The sequence below is a fragment of the Typopeltis vanoorti genome, chromosome 1 (genome assembly GCF_054136105.1).
Source record: "Typopeltis vanoorti isolate ZY-2024b chromosome 1, IOZ_Tvanoo_1.0, whole genome shotgun sequence".
Lineage (NCBI taxonomy): Eukaryota > Metazoa > Arthropoda > Arachnida > Uropygi > Thelyphonidae > Typopeltis > Typopeltis vanoorti.
Genome location: NC_143549.1, coordinates 33,282,948 through 33,304,510, shown reverse-complemented (window position 1 = coordinate 33,304,510; position 21,563 = coordinate 33,282,948). Strand labels below are relative to the sequence as shown.

The following is a 21,563-nucleotide window of genomic DNA, read 5'->3' as shown; positions in this document are numbered from 1 at the left end:
AATTTAGATGTACATTTAAACAACAAAAAAAATATTTATTTTTAATAGAACAAAATGTAAAGATACTATACATTTTTACTTAATATAAATAATTTATCATTAATGAGAGGAGCGAAATTGCTCCTCTTTTGTTCATTTAATAAATCCAGTATTTAACGAATGAATCATCCTTAAGAATTTGAAAGCTAAAAAAATTACCGTATTTACTTGAATATAACTTGCACTTTTTTTCCAAAATTAAAGCTAAAAAAATTGTGATGCGAGATATATGTGGGGATTTTCGGAAACTAAAGTTTTCAGAAAAACAAAAAACTGAAAATGGATATGACTTACCAAGAAGCTTCTATTCTCCATCACGTCTTCTGTCCTCGAGAGCGGTTTCCTTGTGTGCAACATCAAAATTATCTACCCAAATAGAGACATCTTCTTTCCCATTATATCCAACAAAAATTACCAGTAATTTAAGACTTGAGGTACGTAATGAACAATCCTTGACAAATTACTAATGAGAAGTGAAAGATGTGCGCGATTGTAGGCCAGTAGAGAAAAAGCAACTATTTAAAGAAGTGCAAATGATTGGTGCGGTATTAACAAAAGATCGTGCGACCCAAACAAAAAGCAACAGTTGAATGGAAATGCTAATTCTCTTAAACCGATTTCCATAATATCTGAAATACATTCACTATGCAGTATATTACTCAGTTTTAACAAGAAAGGTTTTGTCAAGCAAAACCTTATGTTGAACCAGCAACACGTGGTTTTGCTTGGGTCTATATAGCAGTTTCTTTTGGAGGAGAGATGTAATTCATTAGTTAGTGTTTATATTCCCAGTTGTCTGTAATTACACTATTTGTTGAGAAATATATTATTACACAGTGTGCAGATGTCTGTGAACCTTATTCAGTGATATGATAAAACTAATGGTTTTCGTGTTTCTGCAATATAGTTACTGTTGTGAGGGTGTATTGTTTACTGCAGGGAGCGAGAAGAATTCACGTACAATATAATTTAATATCTATATAGAGAGAGTATAAAAGTTTATGAAATTCACATCGTATGATACTTTATGGGTTGTTTCCTTCAGTATCTAATAAGTGGGTTCTAAAATGTTTAGTTTTATTTATAGTACGTATGACTATAATTTTTTTATTAATAAGATTTAATAAACACATATTTAACTGTCAATGGAAAATGGCGCCTTTTTTATTTGGTAAACTAAATGCTGTATTTTTGTAAAATATCTTATTACCATAATACGGCTGAACGAGTGCCCTTATTAACACTTGGGAGCTCACAACGGCAATTTTGCCGCGTACGACACGGTATATATCTGAGAGATACATTCATTACTAGTATGTGCTAAAATGAAAAAAACATAAAGAAAAAACACTGCAAATACAATACGTAACGGTACAAATTAAGTGAATATTGAATCCAGCATTATTTCATAGCCGAATATAGAAACTACAAGAGTTTCGTGCCGAATATATAGAAACTAAAAGTTTTGGTGGATGCAAGCATAAGTAGTGCCTTTGGGCAACTCGTAGTAAAGGTGGAGTAAGCTCCAGACCACCTTCCTTAGTATTTTCCATAAATGTAAAGCACATCTTCTAGAGCAGTGCTTCCCAAACTTATGGATGTAAAGCCCCCCCACCCCCACCTTTGAAAAAATTAAAATATTTCACGGCCCCCCCATCGAAAAAAAAATCGTAATACAGACATATATTATTATAATATTTATTTAATTTATATTCAATATAGTTTATATTCAAGATTTTGCGTTTGTAAGCTTTTTTGTGCTTCTTATCAATACCTTTGAAATGAAACTTATATGAATAAGCATATATTTACTAATATTCATTTAGCGCTGAAATACGCAGGAAGCAAAATTTGTGAACGAACACCAATGTGTGATTTTTTCCATTAAAATATTTAAAAAAAACATAAAAGAAATAATAAATAATAAAAATTAAATGCCTTTCTTTTAAGATTAAAAAAAAAAGAACTACTTAGTCTTAAGACATTTTAAATTTGTTTTCATTATTTCACCGCTCCCTCAACAAAACTTGCTGTCCCCAAGAGGACCGCGGGCCACAGTTTGGGAAGCGCTGTTCTAGAGGACATGCATAATAAATAAGCATTTGGTTCTCTATTTCAGTAATACATGATGGTTTATTTATTTTCAGTTGCAATCGAGAAATTATTGAAACAAAGAAATATAAAGAATAAAAATTTTTGTTACAAAATAACGCAAACATCGATAATGAAAGAAAATAAAACTAAACAAATGCATTTAACATTAATTAATTAGAATCGTCAATAGTTGGATTTACAAAACTATCATAACAGGCATCGCAAGCAATATTGCTATGCTGAACATAATACTTTTTACGATGCATGCAAAAACATTTTGATAAGCGTTTCGTTTTGGATGCATAGCACACAAAACATCTTTTTCCGTTTGCCAAGGGAGCCGTATCTATGTCGTCATTAGAATTTCCTTCAAATTGTGTCTGAAATTGATGAAGTTTCAAGTGTGAAGGCCTATTCACACCTGTAGAGATTTCTGAAGGCCTTTTTATTTGTTCTGACACTAACCCCATTACCAGATTTCTAATAAATATTCTGCGCCGTATTTTCACATTGTTGTTCAGCATATGAATAAGCTGAGCATTTATATTTAGATTTATATTTATGAGCTATACTAACATCGGAGCTCGCGGTGATTTACTATCAAATATCACAAACCTTTACAAAAAAACGTGTTCAACCAAACTGATAGCAAAAAAAAAAAAAAAGTGAGGAATATCGCTCGTAACATACGCACGTGCAGCTAGTCATGACCTTCAACTTATACAATAAAGTATCTATGTCAATTATCAAGTATCTGTCAGATCTGCCGGGACCTCCGCAGGGTCAAATATCACAAATCTTTGCATAACACGTGTTAAACCAAACTGACAGCAACAAAAGTGCAAAATAGCACTCGTAATATACTCACGCGCAGCTACTCATGACTTTCAACCTATGGCATTTGCCCATTTCGCCCCTGCCTCGCGCCGGGCCTGGGTTCAGTACAAAGTTATATAAATTTTAATAATATTATTATATTATATAAAATATATATTATTAATAATAATAATAATAATAATAATAATAATAATAATAATAATAATAATAATAATAATTTCAATACAACCATTAAGTTTTTACATTCCTGCAAAATGTAAAATATTCAACAAGAATACATTACACCCAAGGTAAATTCTTATATCAATTTTATTTATTTTTCTTTACTTGTGTGAGTTCATTACCATATACAATGCACGCGCGAGCGGACACACACACACACACACACACACGTAAACGTATGAAGAACAACGCGATAATAGTTATTCTTTACCATGCGTGTATTGACTAAAAATTATTTGCTTAAAAAAAAAAACTTTGTCACATGCAAAAAAGATATGACTCATGAGTTGTCATCATTAAGCACTACGTCTCCTTGAATCGCGCGAAGCTATGTTCAAAAAAGGTACAACTAGCATAGCAAAGAGTGTTTTCTCACTTTCAACTAGAACCGTTTGCTGTGGCCCAGCGGGAAACGGTCAAAGGTCACAACACTCCCTGACCCACGAATGGGACGCCTGCCACAGTCCTACTTACAGCAACCGAACAAAGATCAGCAGTTTTTCCTCCCTATGCAAATTTAGTAGCGAATAGCATGTCACGAATTTCATACATCGATATGGTCATCGCAAAGCAAACAACACACAAGCAACGAACTGCATTTCTCGAGACAACAGAATTTTTTTACCAGTTGAGAATACACCATTACAGCTATAGAGAGAAGAGGAATCGCAATGCATTGTCAAAATGAAATAAAATAAATATATAACTTCTCAAAAACTTCAGGCATCGCACAAATGTACTTTTAAGATCACCATCGCAGTCCGAGATGTTAAACAGAAAAGAGTAATTAAGGATTATGGCACATGGGGCAAAACGAACATCGCAGTTGAACTCTGCCTCCCATCATGTTTGATCGCTCTCAAAGCCAGCGAGGGAAAGGGGGGGGGGGGGAGAATCTTCCCAAGTCTGCAGATTATCAAGAAAATGCAGTTCTCCAACACATAAAAGAACCACTAAGAGCTGAGGAGCTTCATAGCTTCTTCAAGAGAGTCCAAGGCTCTTCACAACAACACTCACGGTATATAATTACATTACAGATATCAGTGGTCTGATCATTCAGCTAGAAGAACTAAGAAATCCTCCTATAGAAAAAAGGAAAAACACCTCAATATCAGAAAAAGAACATATTACTTTATCAAAGCGCCTGAATTCTTGTGGCAGCGTATCCATCTATAAATATTCCAGGCCATCCATAAAGATTCAGTACATTCTAGAGATTCTAGTAACGGTGATAACATTAAATATCAGAGGACGGGCCTTCCTGCTGTGAAACAAACTCATCCAGCAGCATATTCCTGACCACTCCCCAGAAACAGCTATGCTGCGGCAAACTAACATCTGTTACAAGAATCTTTCACTGGCCATTCACTGTGCATCACTGTTCTGACCCTCAATTGCATGTATCAGGAGTCGCAATTAGTACCTACCAGAAATGCACACAAAAACTTCAAATTCACTGCTTTTTATTATTATTATTATTATTATTATTATTATTATTATTATTATTATTATTATTATGTTGAGCCCATACACGAGAGGTTGGTTGATCAACTTATAGTACATTAGTACAGTGTATGGGTAGTTGGTTGGGAAAGTAGGAACTTCTTTACATTTGATTATAATGACTGCTAATTGTATTCCTTAGGAAAGGGGGTGGGGAGACTGTTCCACAGTACAACAGTTGCAGGGATGAAGGAGGAGAAAAAGAACCTTGATCTGTGGATTTCAAGGTGCTGTGAAGGGATGTTGATCAGCAGCTGCACGTGTTCCAGCGAGCTTAGTAATAAGTGGGGAATTATTGATACTATTTCAGATGAATATTTGGCATGGAAATATTTCTAAAATATACATATCACGGAAACCAAACGACTGTGCGAAAGTGTGGGGAAGTGAGTTGGTAAGAGATGGGTCATTAATAAGTCTGATTGCTTTCCTCTGCATTGAGTCGAGCATTTTGAAGGAGCTTTTAGGAGCCCCACTCCAAATGTGAGAGCAGTATTCGATAGCTGGGCGGATTTGTAATTTGTATAAGGTTAACAGCTGTTTAGAGGTGAAGTAACGTCTTGAGCGAAAGAGAAATCCTAGTTTTTTAGAAGCTGAAGTTGCAATGGTTGTTATGTGCTTATGCCAGGAGAGGCTCGATTCCAGGGTAATTTCAAGAAGAGAAATATTGTATTGTCTGGGAATTTGTCAAAAATAATATTGGAAGAAAATGGTTCTTTTCTGTGAGAAATAAGACAGACTTTTATTAGCATTGAAATTGATGAGGTTATCTGAACTTTATTGGAGGATGCGTTGGAGATTAGAATTGAGTGCAATTTTGGATGATGTTCTGTAGATTGAGGTGAGTTGTGTAGAGTAGGGTTTGTCAGATGAAAGCGAGCAGTACAATGTGCTGTCTTCTGCAAAACTGAATATTGGATTGGAGGTTAACTGAAGGAGATCATTGATATATAACAGGAAAAGAGTTGGTAAAAGGACAGCACTTTATGGAACCCCAACATTACTTGAATTGTGAGAGAATAAGAAACCATTCATTGCCACACATTGTGTACATCCAGAAAAAAAGTATGGAGTGATGGAATCCATACTGGCTGTCATTTATTAGGTAGAAGCCGTCAAGGTAGTGTAGGAGTTGGGAATTAATGATTTTTCCATTGGTTTAGAGAGGACTGAGGTAAGCGAGATAAGGCGGTAGTTGGATGGCAGTAACTTGTCGCTCTTCTTGGGAATGGGTTGAACATAGGCCAATTTCCAATCCAAAGGATAGATACCAGCGAGGTGAGAGTATGTACAGGCGACATAGGATAGGAGTCAGTTCTGGTGCACAAATTTTCAGGATAATTGGAGGAATGCCATTAGGGACAGGAGACGTTTTTGTGTCTAATTTCGACAGTATTCTTCTGATCTCTCTTCCTGGCAAAAGGATATAGGGCCATTGTATTTTGGGCATCTGAAATGGTTGGGGGCATTTATATTTGTAATTTATGAATGCATTCATTAGAAGCAACGTGTGAAGCCAGGAGATTGGCTTTTTCTTTGGGTGACGATGCAGTAGAGCCATCTGGGTATGGTTACAACCAATTGCTTTAGTGAGAGACTAATAGGTTGGGTGCTGTTTGGACAGGCAGCGCTAGTTTCCTGCTTTTTGCTTTTTCGAACTCTGTTTTGGAAGCATTGATTGTTTTTTCAGAATAGTGTGGGGAATGTATAATTCCATGCTGGTGACTATTACTTTGGTTATACATTCGGTGCATGTGTTTGAATTGGAAGGCCAGAAGCAATAGTCCAACCATGGAAATGAGGAATAGAAGTCGCGGAGGTTTCCTACTTGGCACTGTTATAATGCCAAACTACTCTTGTGCGGGAGTTGCTGTGTAAGCTTTGTTGCATGGGACAGAAGATGAGCACGATGCGATCGAAATTACCCAGGGGGCTCAGTACATTCACTGTGTATTTGGAAGGATCATCTAGGGTGTTCTAGGAGTGTTTCGGTTTATTTGGTATTCTGGTTGGCATCTGTACAAGTTGGGTAAAGTCGTTATTGACGGTAAATGTGTCAGCATCTCTGCTTGCAAGATCTGTCCTCAACACCAGCTGGAAAGCCAGCTGGTGTTGAGGACATTAAAATCTTCTAGGAGGATGATTTCGCTTTTGGGAAAGTGTGACTGGAGAAAATTAACTTTTATCAAGGGGAAGTTAAAGAGCTCAGAGTGGTTTGGTTGCAATTGAGGAGCGACAGAGACAGCAGATGAATTTGACTGAGTGGGTAAAGGGATATTTTCAACCAAAAGAATGTCAAAGTTGTGCGATTTTAGGTTGGGTACTCTCTGGCAAGGTATGTCAGAGAGAGAGAGAGAGAGAGATGCTTGTTACTTTTCCATGTTGTGCAACTGATGCACTCTTGCTGGTAGCGTAGATGGATGCAACATTTTAAAGGAACCTTCTGCCCTCAGAAAGAAAATGCATATGCCACAAGACGAACAACTCACGGTGCATGCATTGGCATTTACTCAACACCACATTGCATTGGTAACGAGGACCATTTCATACTGGCAGATGATTTGAACTCCATCTTCAATCTATAATGGACAGATATCAATCCAGGAACACTATTTACTACGATAACGCTCATTAAGGTTTTGATAAGTATTGCTAACCATTTCCTAACACTAGATTAAAACAAGCATTCGACTGCTTTGAACAGCTGTGTGCATTTCAGCTGCCAGAAAGCCTACGGTTTTGTCCTTGGAATCATTCAAGGATGTTACAATCTAACGCTGACGTCTGTACGATGATAAAGAACCTTCTTCCCATAGCTATGCAGTGCAGTGGAGACATAAGTCGAGGGCTCTTCACTTTCTAGTTCCCTTCACAAGGTTCCCTAGTAAGGTGACCCTGCGCTCTAGGGTACTCGTATATTAATATTAGGGTGCAACGAGATTTTTTTTCTAAATATCGAACATACCTGAACATAACATTTGCGTGTATGTGTGTGTGTATGTGTGTGTGTGTGTGTGTGTATTTCGTATTTTGTTTCGTTTTTTTAGCTGAAAATATATTTTCTAAAAAATGCAGCGATTGCATTCATCAAACATTTATCTTACGTTTTCAGGTTAAATTCAATCATTTTTTATGTTTGCTGGTTCTTGAAGATGCTTCCCGCACATACCCATGACTACTCTATATTATTCAATGAAATATTGAACAATGTATGTGTGTTCTAACGTTCCGTTTTAGAAACGCAAAACTATTTTTTTTAAATATTCAAGCATTGTCCAAGCACTTTGAAGTGAAATTGAAAGCCACTTTGTTGACAACATATCTGCATTTTTTTTTGCGTTTTAAGAATACGTGGATAAGAAATCAAACCAAAGTGTCTGACATCATAGGAAGAGTGAAACATTTGAAGTTGCAATGGGCTGGGCATATTGCCCGATGCCGAGAGCAGCGATGGACAAAAGAAGTACTGGACTGGATTCCACGAGAGGAAAAACGACCACGACGCCGACCTAAATCACGGTGGATTGATGATATCATCAGATTTGCAGGAGTGACTTGGAAAAGGAGAGCCATGGACAGAGAGTGTTGGAGTAATCTTGGAAAGGCCTTCATCCAGCAGTGGATCGAAAATGGTTGATGATGATGATATATATATTTCTAATTAGTACAAGAAATGCATTTTTCTTTTATACATTTAGGAAATGTTGAACTACAAGATAAATAATAAAACTGAAAGTTATCCTTTTTCCTTTTTATTTATTCATTTAATCAAAATCAGCCGCCACTAAAAAAATAATGTAAGATAATCTGATATCGCTGATTAACAGATACCCTACAATATTGAATGCCTTTAGAAAAATAAAACAGTATCACAGTGAGTCCATTCCCTTTATCCAGTTCAGCTTAACATTGTCATAAAATATGAGCAAATTACTAAACATGACCTGCCTTTAGTAACCCATGCTGTTTCTTGCAGAGCATAGCTAGTCTGTGTGTACCCATTTTTTATATGCGAGTTCTTACAAACATCTCCAAAATCTTCACCACCACACCGGATATACTGGTAACCATCAGGTTTTTGCACTGTACTTATAAAACGGAACCATCAAATTTTTACGGGTGGGGGGAATAAAAGAATATTTATGGTAGCTTTCCCATCGCTGGTTATATTATTTCGGTTTCTGTCTGAACGTCGTAATAACTCATCCAAATATACGTACATATTACAAGTTGTATTACGGTTCATATATGAAATTCTTGGCATTTCTAATGCTACCAGTAAAAGAAATTACCTCACTTATTACATATGGCTACCAATATTCTCAAGTATTTATAACAAGATAAGATTAAATAAAATTCAGCGCGCTGGTTTTTATTTAATCTGACATAGTCTGTTGTCATAATCTGACAGTCCCAACCCTCATACCTAATACGTGGAATAACTGGAACCTTGATCCGTGGAATCAGATAAATGTTTTGTCAAATGAGGAAAAATACTTGTGCTCGCTTATTAACATTTATAGAAAGTCTACGAAGAAGAAAATCGTTGCAATCGCATACAAATGTGGACTGTGATATATTGAGGTTTGGGAAGCACTCAGACATCTGATCATTTCTTCAACTGAGTCATCGATTAACGTTGTCTGCTTAATTCTCTCTCTCTCTCTCAGATTTTTTTCCAGTTCACAAAATATTTAACTACCTACATCTATAAATAAGTTTAATAATTTTAAAACTAGATTTTTGTGAACTCTTTGGGGAAAAGTCTAGTATTCATATCCGTCACATATGATTTGACTTTTTATTCACGAGAAAGTTTTTGACCGGAAAAAAAAGCTACCTCCACATAAGCCCTGTTAACTAATCTTCAATTACTTTATGAACATTAAGTAAACTCATTCCATTTAATCATTTATCTGAATCCAATCTAGAGCCCATGTAGTTCAATCGGTAACCACGAACCCTTTGGCTTTGGAAAGATCCGGGTTCGTATCTCGTCTATGAGAAGAACTTTTATCAGGTGTTTTCAATCAAATGGTGAATCAGACAGTCTCAAACGGAAGTGGAGGATTTTTCCTACCGGAATTTGGGTTTTTCATCCCCTCAAAACCTGCCCCTTGAACAAACACACATCTCCAAACATAGAATATTAACTGCGAGATGGAAGAGATAGGAGACTCGCTCTCTTATCCTTCTACTGTACATTGTGAATTCCAAGTAGAGGTCCATAATGTGTCATCTCTATCCACTCAACCTCCTGGATTCGACAGAACAGGAAGCCAATCTGGTCGATTCTGGTCGCCTACCAAAGAAACTTTTCTCGAGTTAGACAATCTCTGACATGAAGAAGCAGGCTTTTCCTCCTGGAGAGTCCGGTTTTTAATCTGGCATCTCAAAAATTAATCATACAACCCACGCTTTTATTACAGACAATAATACGAATGTTACGAATGTTAGGACTGAAATGGAGACAAGGGTTTGCCGTACTTTCTTTCGCTCTCTCTCTCTCTCTCTTTGTGTGTGTGTGTGTGTGTGTGTGTGTATGTGTGTGTGTGTGTGTGTGTGTGTGTGTGTATTTGAGGGAGAGAGACAGAGAGAGAGAGAGAGAGAGAGAGAGAAAGAGAGAGAATCGTGTAGCAGAGGTAAAGATATCTTGCTGGTACATCGATGCATCTTTTCATGTTGTTGAGAGTACGAAGTATAGCGTATGAAACACTATTTTATCCTCTAGTAAATGTAATCTAGTAAATGTAATGGATTATATAAGGTTTGCCCTTCATCTTGAAGATAAAGGGAGTTTATTTGATTCCTAAATGAACAGTATCGTATTTGTTAATAAAGAGCGCTGGTTGGTGCCATCTTTAGTGTAGTCTAGAAAACACCTGCTGCTATTTGATCGTACTTATTACTGTAATATACGGAAAGGCTCACTCTACGCTTACTTCCCTAGTACTTGTTTAAAGCGTTGAATTAGTGCAGGTCTTAAACGCTTAATTGTATAGCGATTTTTTTAATCGCTATATGAAATTAAGGAAAAGTAAAATTTGTGATCATTCAGGACAGACCTTATTTATTCAAAGGATAAACCGCATTTACCTCGAACAATATGCAGGATAACCGGACGAGAGTTGCCATAGCGCCAACAATGTGTGCGGGTGTGCTATTATTATTATTATTATTATTATTATTATTATTATTATTATTATTATTATTATTATTATTATTAATTTATACCGCCATGGAGTCCTTGGACTCATTTTGAGTGGGTGCACCACCACACAACTTACCGCCTTCGCCTGTACTTAATCCTCCAACCACAACTGCAACACGGCAACCATCAACACATGACGGCGTCTATCGACTTATACTCGTTATAAGGACTGGCTTAAAGGGGCGAAGCAAGAATGCTTTTCATCTTCCCCGTTGTCTGTAGAGTACAGTGTAAGGATAAGATGTTATTGAGCTATTAAAGCTCTGATCATGGCAGGAGTGAACAGCTAAGCCTCAGTTAGAACTTCATTGGCTACGGCATTGCCATCCATTACCCTCCCTGGGTACCAATTTTTGTCGCCTCATACGATATGCATTAGCTACATTGGTGCTATTCTTATCCCGGCAACCACGCGGGGAACCGTCTATCGCCTAACACCACGAATATTATTTATTAATTTTTTTTCAGCTTCTGTAAATTGTATTGATAATATAAATATATACTTATGCAAGTACATAGAGATATGTTTATGTACTGATATATTAAACTCACAGCATCAATAAATAAATAATTGTATATTTTCTTTTAGTGAAAATTAAAACACAAAAAAATGCAGATATGTTGTCAACAAAGTGGCTTTCAATTTCACCTCAAAGTGCTTGGACAATGCTTGAATATTGTAAAAAGAAAATAGTTTTGCGTTTTTAAAACGGAACGTTAGAACACACATACATTGTTCAATATTTCATTGAATAATGAAATATTGAACAATGTCATGGGTATGTGGGAAGCCCCTTCAAGAACCAGAAAACCGAAAAAATGATTGCATTTGACTTGAAAACGTAAGATAAATATTTGGCGAATGCAATCGCCGTATTTTTTATAAAACATATTTTCAGCTAAAAAACGAAACAAAATACGAAACACACACACACACACACACACACACACACACACACACACACACACACACACACACACACACACACAAATGTTATGTTCAGGTATGTTCGATATTTAGAAAAAAATTCTCGTTGCACCCTAATATTAATATACGAGTACCCTAGAGCGCAGGGTCACCCTACTAGGGAACTAGAAAGTGAAGAGCCCTCGACTTATGTCTCCACTGCCCTGCATAGCTATAGGAAGAATGTTCTTTATCATCGTGCAGAGTCAGCGTTAGATAGTAACAACCTTGAATGATTCCAGGGACAAAACCGTGGGCTTTCTGGCAGCTGGAATGCACACAGCTGTTCAAAGCAGTCGAATACTTGTTTTAATCTAGTGTTAAGAAATCCACACTTCTCCACAATCATGCTTAGAAATACTGATGAAAACCTTAATGAGTGGTATAGTAGTAGATTGTGTTCCTGGCTTTGATATCTGTCCATTATGGATCCAAGATGGAGTTCAAATCATCTGCCAGTATGACGTGGTCCTTGTTAGCAATGCAATCTGGTGTTGAATAAATTCCAATACATGCACCGTGCGTTGTTCGTCCTGTGGCATATGCATTTTCTTTCTGGTGGCAGAAGGTTCCTTTAAAATGTTGCATCAATCTACGCTACCAACAAGAGTGCATCAGTTGCACAACATGGAAAGGTAGCAAGCATCTCTCTCTCTCTCTCTCTCTCTCTCTCTCTCTCTTCTCTCTCTAACATACCTTGCCAGAGAGTACCCAAACTAAAATCGCCCAACTTTGAAATTCTTTTCGTTGAAAATATCCCTTTCCCACTCAGTTTAATTCATTTGCTGTCTCTGTCGCTCCTCAATTGCAACCAAACCACTCTGAGCTCTTTAACTTCCCCTTGATAAAAGTTAATTTTCTCCAGTCACACTTTCCCAAAAAGCGAAATCATCCTCCTAGAAGATTTTAATACCTACAACACACCAGTTGGCTTTCCTCCTCCAATTGACAGATCTTGCAAGAAGAGATGCTGACACATTTGCCGTCACTAACGACTTTACACAACTTGTTCAGATGCCAACCAGGATACCAATATAAACCGAAACACTCCTAGATGATCCTTCCAAACACACAGTGAATTTACTGATCCCCCTGGGTAATTCCGTCCGCATCGTGCTCGTCTTCTCTCTCGCATGCAAAGCTTACACAGCAACTCCCACACAAGAGTAGTTTGGCATTATAACAGTGCCAAGTAGGAAGCCCCGCGACTTCTATGCCTCATTCCCATGGTTGGACTATTGCTTCTGGCCTTCCAATCCAATTGGTGCAATCCACATGCACCAAACTTATTACCAAAGTAATAGTCACCAGCATGGAAAGATACATTCCCCACACTACTCTGAAATGTCATTCCCTAACTAAACTTTGGTTCTCCAACAGTTGTGCCAAGACTGTACAAATTAAAAACCAAAAATACCATAACTGGCTCAAATCAAGAACTCCACTATCCTTTAAAGCTTATACTCAAGCCAGAAATAGATGCAAAAAAAAAAAAAACAATGCTTCCAAAACAGAGTTCGAAAAAGCAAAAAGCAGGAAACCAGCTGCCTGTCCAAACAGCAGCAGAACTGGTCTCTCACCAAAGCTGTTGGTTCTAATATTACCCAGATGGCTCTATTGCATCGTCACCCACAGAAAGAGCCAATATCCTAGCTTCACACTTTTCTTCTAATGAATGCATTCATAAATTACAATTGTAAATGCCCCGAACCATTCCAGATGCCCAAAATGCAATGGCCCTATATCCTTTTGCCAGGAAGAGACATCAGAAGAATACTGTCCAAATTAGACACAGAAACGTTCCCTGGCCCTAATGGCATTCCTCCAATTATCCTGAAAATTTGTGCACCAGAACTGACTCCTATCTTATGTCGCCTGTACACAATCCATTGGTATCTATCCCATGGACTGGAAATTGCCGATATTCAACCCATTCCCAAGAAGAGCGACAAGTTACTGCTATCCAACTACCGCCCTATCTCGCTTACGTCAGTCCTTTCCAAACCAATGGAAAAATCATTAATTGCCAACTCCTACTCTACCTTGAAGGCACCTACCTAATAAATGACAGCCAGTATGGATTCCATCGCTCCATAGTTTGGTCTGTCGCAAGCTTCTGTAATTGGATTGCCATTTTTGTTTTCTGGACATACACAATGTGAGTCAGTGAATGGTTCCTTATTCTCTCACCATTGAACTAATGCTGGGTTTCCATAAGGTGCTGTCCTTTTACCAACTCTTTTCCTGTTAGATATGAATGATCTCCTTCAGTTGACCTCCAACCCAATATATAGTTTTGCAGAAGACAGCATATTGCACTCCTCACTTTCATTTGCAAACCCTACTCTACACAACTCAATTGCCCTCAGTTCTGATCTCCGACCCATCCTCCAATAAAGTTCAGATAACATCATCAATTTCAATACTAATAAAAGTTCTGTCTTATTTCTCACAAAAAAGAACCATTTTCTCCCAATATTATTTTTGACAAGTTCACCTTGTACCATTGTTGTTCAATCTATACATTAATGACATTAGGAAAGATCAACAGGAAATATTCAATTGTTCGCTGACGATACTGTCGCTGTACAATCAATGGTGCTATTGATATCCAGGAACTAAGAATGATTCGAATAGGCTCTGAAAATAGTATTCGAAAATATCTATCTCAATGGCTTTAACAGGCCTTTAAGGCCCACAACCTTCCAAGCATGCTTGGATTTCGTAACCGAAATACGAGGATAGAATGGTCACTCCTATGCCTCAAGGTAGTCTTGGCTGTATCCCTGTGTGTTCACGGGGCCGGTTTGCCTGCATGCGGGATGAAAAACACCAGATAAACTGGTGGAAAAAAACCCTACTGCCCGAGCCCAAGACCGGCTAACTTGGCTATGGCTGAGGAAGATCCTTCAGCTCCTCACGTCTCCGACGGGAATCGAACCTAGGATACTTCTTCCCCAAGCATATGGTTGCGAAGCGCAAAGCCACTAGGCTAACCGCGCGGACGGATTCGAAAATAGCTGTCAGTAAATATAATGTAATGTAAAGTAAATGTAATGTTATTCACTTTGGCGTCCACGCGGTTAGTCTAGTGGCTGTGCGCTTCGCAACCATATGACTGGGGAAGGAGTGTCCCAGGTTCGATTCACGTCGAAGACGTGAGGAATTTGAGGATCTTCCTCAGCCATAGCCAAGTTAGCCGGTCTTGGGCGCCGGTACTAGAGTTTTTTCTGCCAGTTTATCCTGGGGTTTTCATCCCGCAAGCAGGCAAACCGGCCTTGTGAACACACACACGGATTTACAGACATAAATACTTACCCCCCCCCCCCCCGATGAGGAGGCTCAACTTTTCCCATTAGGAATGGGGGGGAAAGAGAGGAAACTCCATACGAATAAATAAATTCACTTTAGCGTCATGAGGTTTCGAATGACATGTTATATTGGTGAAATTATGTTACAAGAAATTGATAAGGCTAGGGATCTTGGAGTATTGTGGATAGGCTGAAGTTCAAGGGTGACGTTGCAAAAATTGCAAATACAACTCAAAATTGCAAATACAACTTTTAGTGCGCAGATTTTATCTTTTGGGTACCAATGGAATAAAGAGACTGCGGGTGATTGACTGTATTGAGGTAAAAATTTCATCTGCCTATGTCGTCAGATGAAAATTTTCGTTATATGGAACGTGGGGAGAGAACACGGAGCATCCGTGTTCTTTCCCCACGAAGTTAAGTTTATTCGCTTTTCTCCCAGAGAGCAGTAAATAGGTGGAATAGTTTTCCTTTAGAGATAGTGAGTGCATAGTGTGAATGAGCTTAACATTCAGCTGCATTTGCATGCTGTATGGCCTCCCGCGATGAGTCCTTGACTCACTGCAGGTCTCCGGTTAACAACAACAATAAAAATAATAATCATGCTTGTCAAGAATTTAGGCCTAGAGTGGCCTGTTCCGGCATTAGAAGTCATCGTTGAATCTCTTAAGAGGACGTCCTGGTTTTCTTTTTCCTAATGGCTTCTACTTCAAGGCTTGTTTAGGTAATCTTTCTATTTTCATTCTTTCAACGTGTTTCATCCATTTATGTTTATATTTTTTATTTTTTGTATTACTTATTCCTGGTTTAATTCTTTCATAATTTCATTTCTTTTGTGATAGAATACAGCATATTTTGCAGTTTTTCCTCATACGTTTCATTTCAACTGCTATTAATCTTCGTTTGTCTTTTTGTTTTATTGTTCAGATTTCACTCCCATACAAAAGGACTGGTAGGGCTAATGCATTGTATACGTTTAGTCTGGTTTGTTTTTGAACCATAGATTTAAATATAGTTATAATTACACCTGTTATTTTTAAATATTTTGCAATTTTTAGGTTTTTATCTTTTTTCATTTTCATATGTGATCATACATCATAGGTAGTTAAATGAATTCAGCTATTCTAAGCTCTTGCTATCTATTACTATTTTAGTTCTTATTGGATCTTGTCTTTTAAAAGCCATCGTTTTTTTTTTATTTTTCTCTTAATATTATCATTCCATAATCTTTGGCTATTTAATTTAAATTTAAAATATCTTTCTGTAAGTTATCTTCAGAATTTGTAATTATTATTTGGCCGTCGTCAAAAAGGAGAGTGTTTAAGTTCACAGTATGAGAAAGTTTAATACTTTGATGGAAATTTTTATTCCATTTTATTATTCTTTCATTTAGATGAATATTAAAAAGAGTTGCCGAAAGGGAAATTCCCTGTCGTTTGTCTTGGTTTATCTCTCTCAGACATGATAGTTCATAATTTAATTTTATTTGTATTTATTTTCATATATACTTATGATAGCTTTTAGGATATTATTTGGTATTTGTGTTTCTTTTAATATGTAAATAAAATACTTCTCTTAACTTTATCAAATGCTTTTTCATAGTCAATAAATGCAATATGTGTTTCTAAATTGTATTCTCTATTATTAATTTTAGGGAAAAGGCTGGGTCTATACATGATCGTTCTTTTCCAAATCCATTCTGTATTTCTAAAATAAAGTTTTCAGAATATTTATTACTTTGTTATTTAAAATTCTACTATATATTTTATAACAGAAATTTAGAATACTTATGTGTCTATAATTTTTAAGGTCATCTCTACTGCCTTTTTTAAAGATAGGGATCACAATTGCTTTCCCCACTCATTCTATTGGTGAGTTAGTTGTTGAATAGTTTTTATTTAAAAATAATAAGAGTATTTCTTTGAAACTTATTCCTGCATACTTAAATAATTCTGAATCTAATTTATTTTCTCCAGGTGATTTTCCATTTCTTGTTTCTTTCACGTTGATTTCTAATTCGTATTTATTTATTTTATTTTCATTTTCATTAAATGTTTGACAGTTATCTTTTTAAAAATATTTATCTTTCCACAATTTTGTATAGAAATTTAGAAATGCTTGCAATTTTCAATTCAGTGTTTAATTTTACGTTTTGTTTAGTATCTGTACTTAAATGTTTCAAAAGCTTATATACATTGGGTTGTTTTATATAACTCATGTTCTAAATTAGAAACAAATTTGTTCCATGATTCTCTATGTTTTTTCTGACTTCTCTTTTAGCTATCGCTCTTATTCTTTTATACTCTATTTCATCTTCTAATCTTTTATTGCTCATTTACGATAGGCTTCTTTTTTTCATTTTGATTATTTCTTTGATTGTATCGTCCCATATCATCAGTATTCTTTTCCCTTTTATTGATTTTCTTAGTCTTTCCTAAGTTTTCATTTGCTGCTGCATTTAGTATAATTTTTATAATAAGTCATTCTATTTCTGTTTCTTCATTTCGTTTTATTTTATCTAAATATTAAATAACTCTTTGTTCATGTAGCCATTGTATATTTGTGTCATTTAATAGTCTAGTTTCATAAACAAATGTTTAAATTTTCTTTCTGTCCTTGTTACTTGCAGCCATTTAGGTGGTAATCTTAATTTTGATTTTAATGGGAAAATGGTCACTACTTATTTCATATCCTCCGTGAACTCTAACAACTAAAGAGAACTTTGATGTATTTTCATTTAAGTTAAAGTAATATGGATTTCCATTCTCTTGCTGTCCAAGTATATTTATGTATGTCTTTATGTTTATAGAAAGAATTCATTATTTTAAGAATATTATAAACTACAAAATCGATCAATTTTTTATTATTTATGTTTAGAGGATGTTCTTCATATATTCCTATATTATTATTATTAATTTTTGTGTTTCCAATTCTTGAATTTAAGTCTCCTGCTAATATTTTATTCATTTTTAAAAATCAAAATTTTTATTTATTTTATTATATAAGTTATATTTTGTAATTGATTATAAAATTCAATTTTTTTATCTTCTCTTCCTTCTTCTGGGGTATATAAACCAATTATTGTTAAATAATCTCTATTTTTATTCCATTAGATTAATAATAATAATAATAATAATAATAATAATAATAATAATTAAAAAAAACATTTCTGACAATGATAAAGTTTATTATCATGCAGAGTATTTACACACACACACACACACACACACACATATATATATATATATATATATATATATATATATATATATATATATATATATATATATATATATATATATATATATATATATATATATATATATATATAATTTATATATAATTTATATATAAATATATATATAATTTATTTATTTATTTATTCCTTTCTGCACCTGTGACCTCATATATTTTGCACATATTTTTCAAATTATGTGTTCTCAAGCTTACTAGAATATTTAGTATAAGTAGATGATATGTTTTAATCTGCAAATACATTAAACATAGATTGTAAATATCGAATTAACTTTATGTAATTTATATGGAAAAATGTTTAATTTCGAATGATTCTTATAAAATATTAGTTAAAATATAAAATTAAATTTTTATTGTTTCTAAAATTTTCACTTTATTAAAAAATTCTCAATCTTTTAAATATATTTTATGACACCAATTTATGGAATATGTGAGATTGTATTTTAGTGCTCAGAGAATAAACGTATTATTTTTTGAGGAAATCGACTGTGAGATGCGGTGATTAATACCATTGGAGGGTAATGTATGGCAATGCTGTAGCCAATGAAGTTTTAACTGAGGCTCGGCTGTTGCTGTTACCCTACTGCCATGATCAGAGCTTTATATTATATATTATATATTATAACAGCTCAATAACACCTTATCCCTACACTGCCCTCTACAGATAACGGGGAATATGAAAAACATTCTTGTTTCGCCCCTTTAAGTCAGTCCTTTTAAGGACGTATTTCATTGTTTTATTCGAAATAAATCCTTATATCTTCGAATTGGTGAGATTCATTAAAATTTCAACACGGGAGAATACTGTGGTCCACAGAAAAGGTTTTATTTACTTTTATTATTGCAGATCAGGAAATGAGGAGTGCTATTTTGAATATAAAGGGTAAATATCTAGTCATGATAGGAAGGTGGCAGAGTTTCATAAAAAAAAAAAAAAAACTTGGTGAAGAATACAACCAAATAAAAAGCAGCTATATTACTGTATGCCTGATGATCTCAGTTTTTTTTTTCACTGTCTTTTACATATACGCAAAAGATTGTGAATTTATCGTGCATTTGCTACATGAGCTAATAGAAACCAGTTGCACTGAGCGCTTACCTAAATAATCAAAGCCTGACATCACCATCTATTTTAGTTTTTCGTTTTGTTTTACTTGAATTTGTGATCAGGTTAAGGGACATTCGACCCACAACAGTTCTGGGCCTCATTACGTGCTTACAGTGAGAATGGCCCAAAATTCCCATTGATTGCTATCGTACTCTTGTGAAAAATATGCCTGGTAGGATTGCTGCAGTCATCGCATCTTATTAAGGTGGGAGCCATGGTTGTCTGTTCTTCGCATCTTGACTTATTTCCACGTGGTGTATATTTTCATATTAAAGTACTCCATTCAGAACAGTGTGTAGAGAGAACAGTAGATGAAATACTGTGGACCTTGGCTTCAAATAAGCATCAAATATGACCAATATAAGGGATTGTGACCCTCTGGAGTGAGAAAAGATAGTGAATTTTGCATACCACGTGAGATGTAAGGCGGTATAAACGCAGCAGCTAGACTTACCCTAAACTCATTCCGGTAGGATCTCGCTTTGCGTGAATCTGCCTTGCATGTAAAGTATTTCTATACAAGTATATTTCTATACAAAGTGCTGTATCAGCGCTCTGTATAGAAAGCTCTGAAAGCTTCTCTGCTTTGAAAGCAGAAGAACGAGGAATTAATAATTACCGGTTGTCTTAGAAAACGTCTCAAGCTATCTGAGCTAGTTTATCTCAGGTTATCTTCAACATCAAAAAAATATATGTACATATATATACAGTGGATTTTGGTTACTTGGGACAAGAACAATTTGTCCCAATTAAGCAGGGTCAAAAAACAAAAAAAAAATTGCACACATATGTGTCAGTATCGCTAAAGAGTTAATTATACGAAGGTATCAATGAAAGAAGCATATTTTCCTCACTGCTTTCGTTGCATCTTGCATAAAGGAGCGTCGTAATTGAGCAAGAAATTTTCTGGCTTCCTGGTTAGTCACTCGCTCATGTTCAGGTGTGTCATCCACATTACTTTCCTTGTCCTCCGGGGTCTCTTTAGGTCGGTTGTTGCAATTTGTTCAACAATTGCAACCTCACAATCTTCATTTTCAGTGATTTAATATTGAGGACTTTTGTCAATGCATAAAAACTCTTCGTAATTTCTGACGTGTTGCAGTTCCAAAACGATTTCATTTTCCTTTTCAGTCACTTTTCATTTTCCTTTTCTGGCATTCCCTGGTCCGAATTCTTAAAACTGCAACGAACAAAGCAATTTTGAATTGCTTTGCTGTTTATTTCTCGCCAACTGTCTGCAACAAAAAATTTTGCTACCTGTAAGATTTATTTGCCCCGATTTCTTTGGCCGTCCAAGATGACGTCCGTAAATTTCCTTCAATTGTTTCAAGGATGTAGCATTAAAAACCTTCTGCGATGCAATGTGGTCAACTTTTTTTATGATTCCCATGTCCAGTGGCTATACCAGGGACGTGGTTTTAGCAGGAAGAAATTCTTCAAGTTGAATGTTTTGAAAACAATCCAATTGAGGACATAATTGAAGGAGAAGAATTTTTCTGGAGTTTCGTTGCAATTCTGCATCCCAACTCATTAGCCAATCCTGAAAAATAATACAAGTCATCCGTGTTTTCTTATTGGCATAATACAGATCTGGCAAACTGTTCCATTATACCTTTTAAAGCATCGAGTCGTGGGACCATTTTCCAATAACCGACAGCTTCCATTTGTCATTTCCCGACATGTTACAGCTGCAGAAAACGGCAACCCAATCCATTGCGGTTTTTGTACCTTACCGAGCTACAGTTTTGTAGCTCAAGGAACGGTTTGGTGTGTCACAGCAAAACAGACCCGCTTCGGCAGCATCATAGATTTCCTCAGGACTAAACTTCTGCAGCAGTTTCGTTAGCCTAGTTGATTTCCACTGTGCAACACGCACAGTATCAGCACTGCCCTTCTCACCGTGTGCCTTCTTAAATTTTATTTCGAGTCTGGTTTTCCATCTGGATAACCAACCATCTGTAACTTTAAAGTTCACATGGCACAGATTTCTAGATAACTTTTTAATGTTTGACGATT

General features: G+C 35.8%; 1 protein-coding gene across 1 annotated transcript in view; it reads right to left on the bottom strand.

The window, feature by feature from the left end:
* The window catches only part of LOC150109877 (uncharacterized), a 236,009-nt gene extending 214,791 nt beyond the window's left edge, over positions 1–21,218 (bottom strand). The window contains exon 1 of the mRNA XM_090396426.1: positions 21,160–21,218. Coding sequence (XP_090252552.1) covers positions 21,160–21,218 — 59 coding nt within the window. The remainder of the gene's footprint in view (positions 1–21,159) is intronic.
* Between the last annotated feature and the right edge of the window lie 345 nt (positions 21,219–21,563).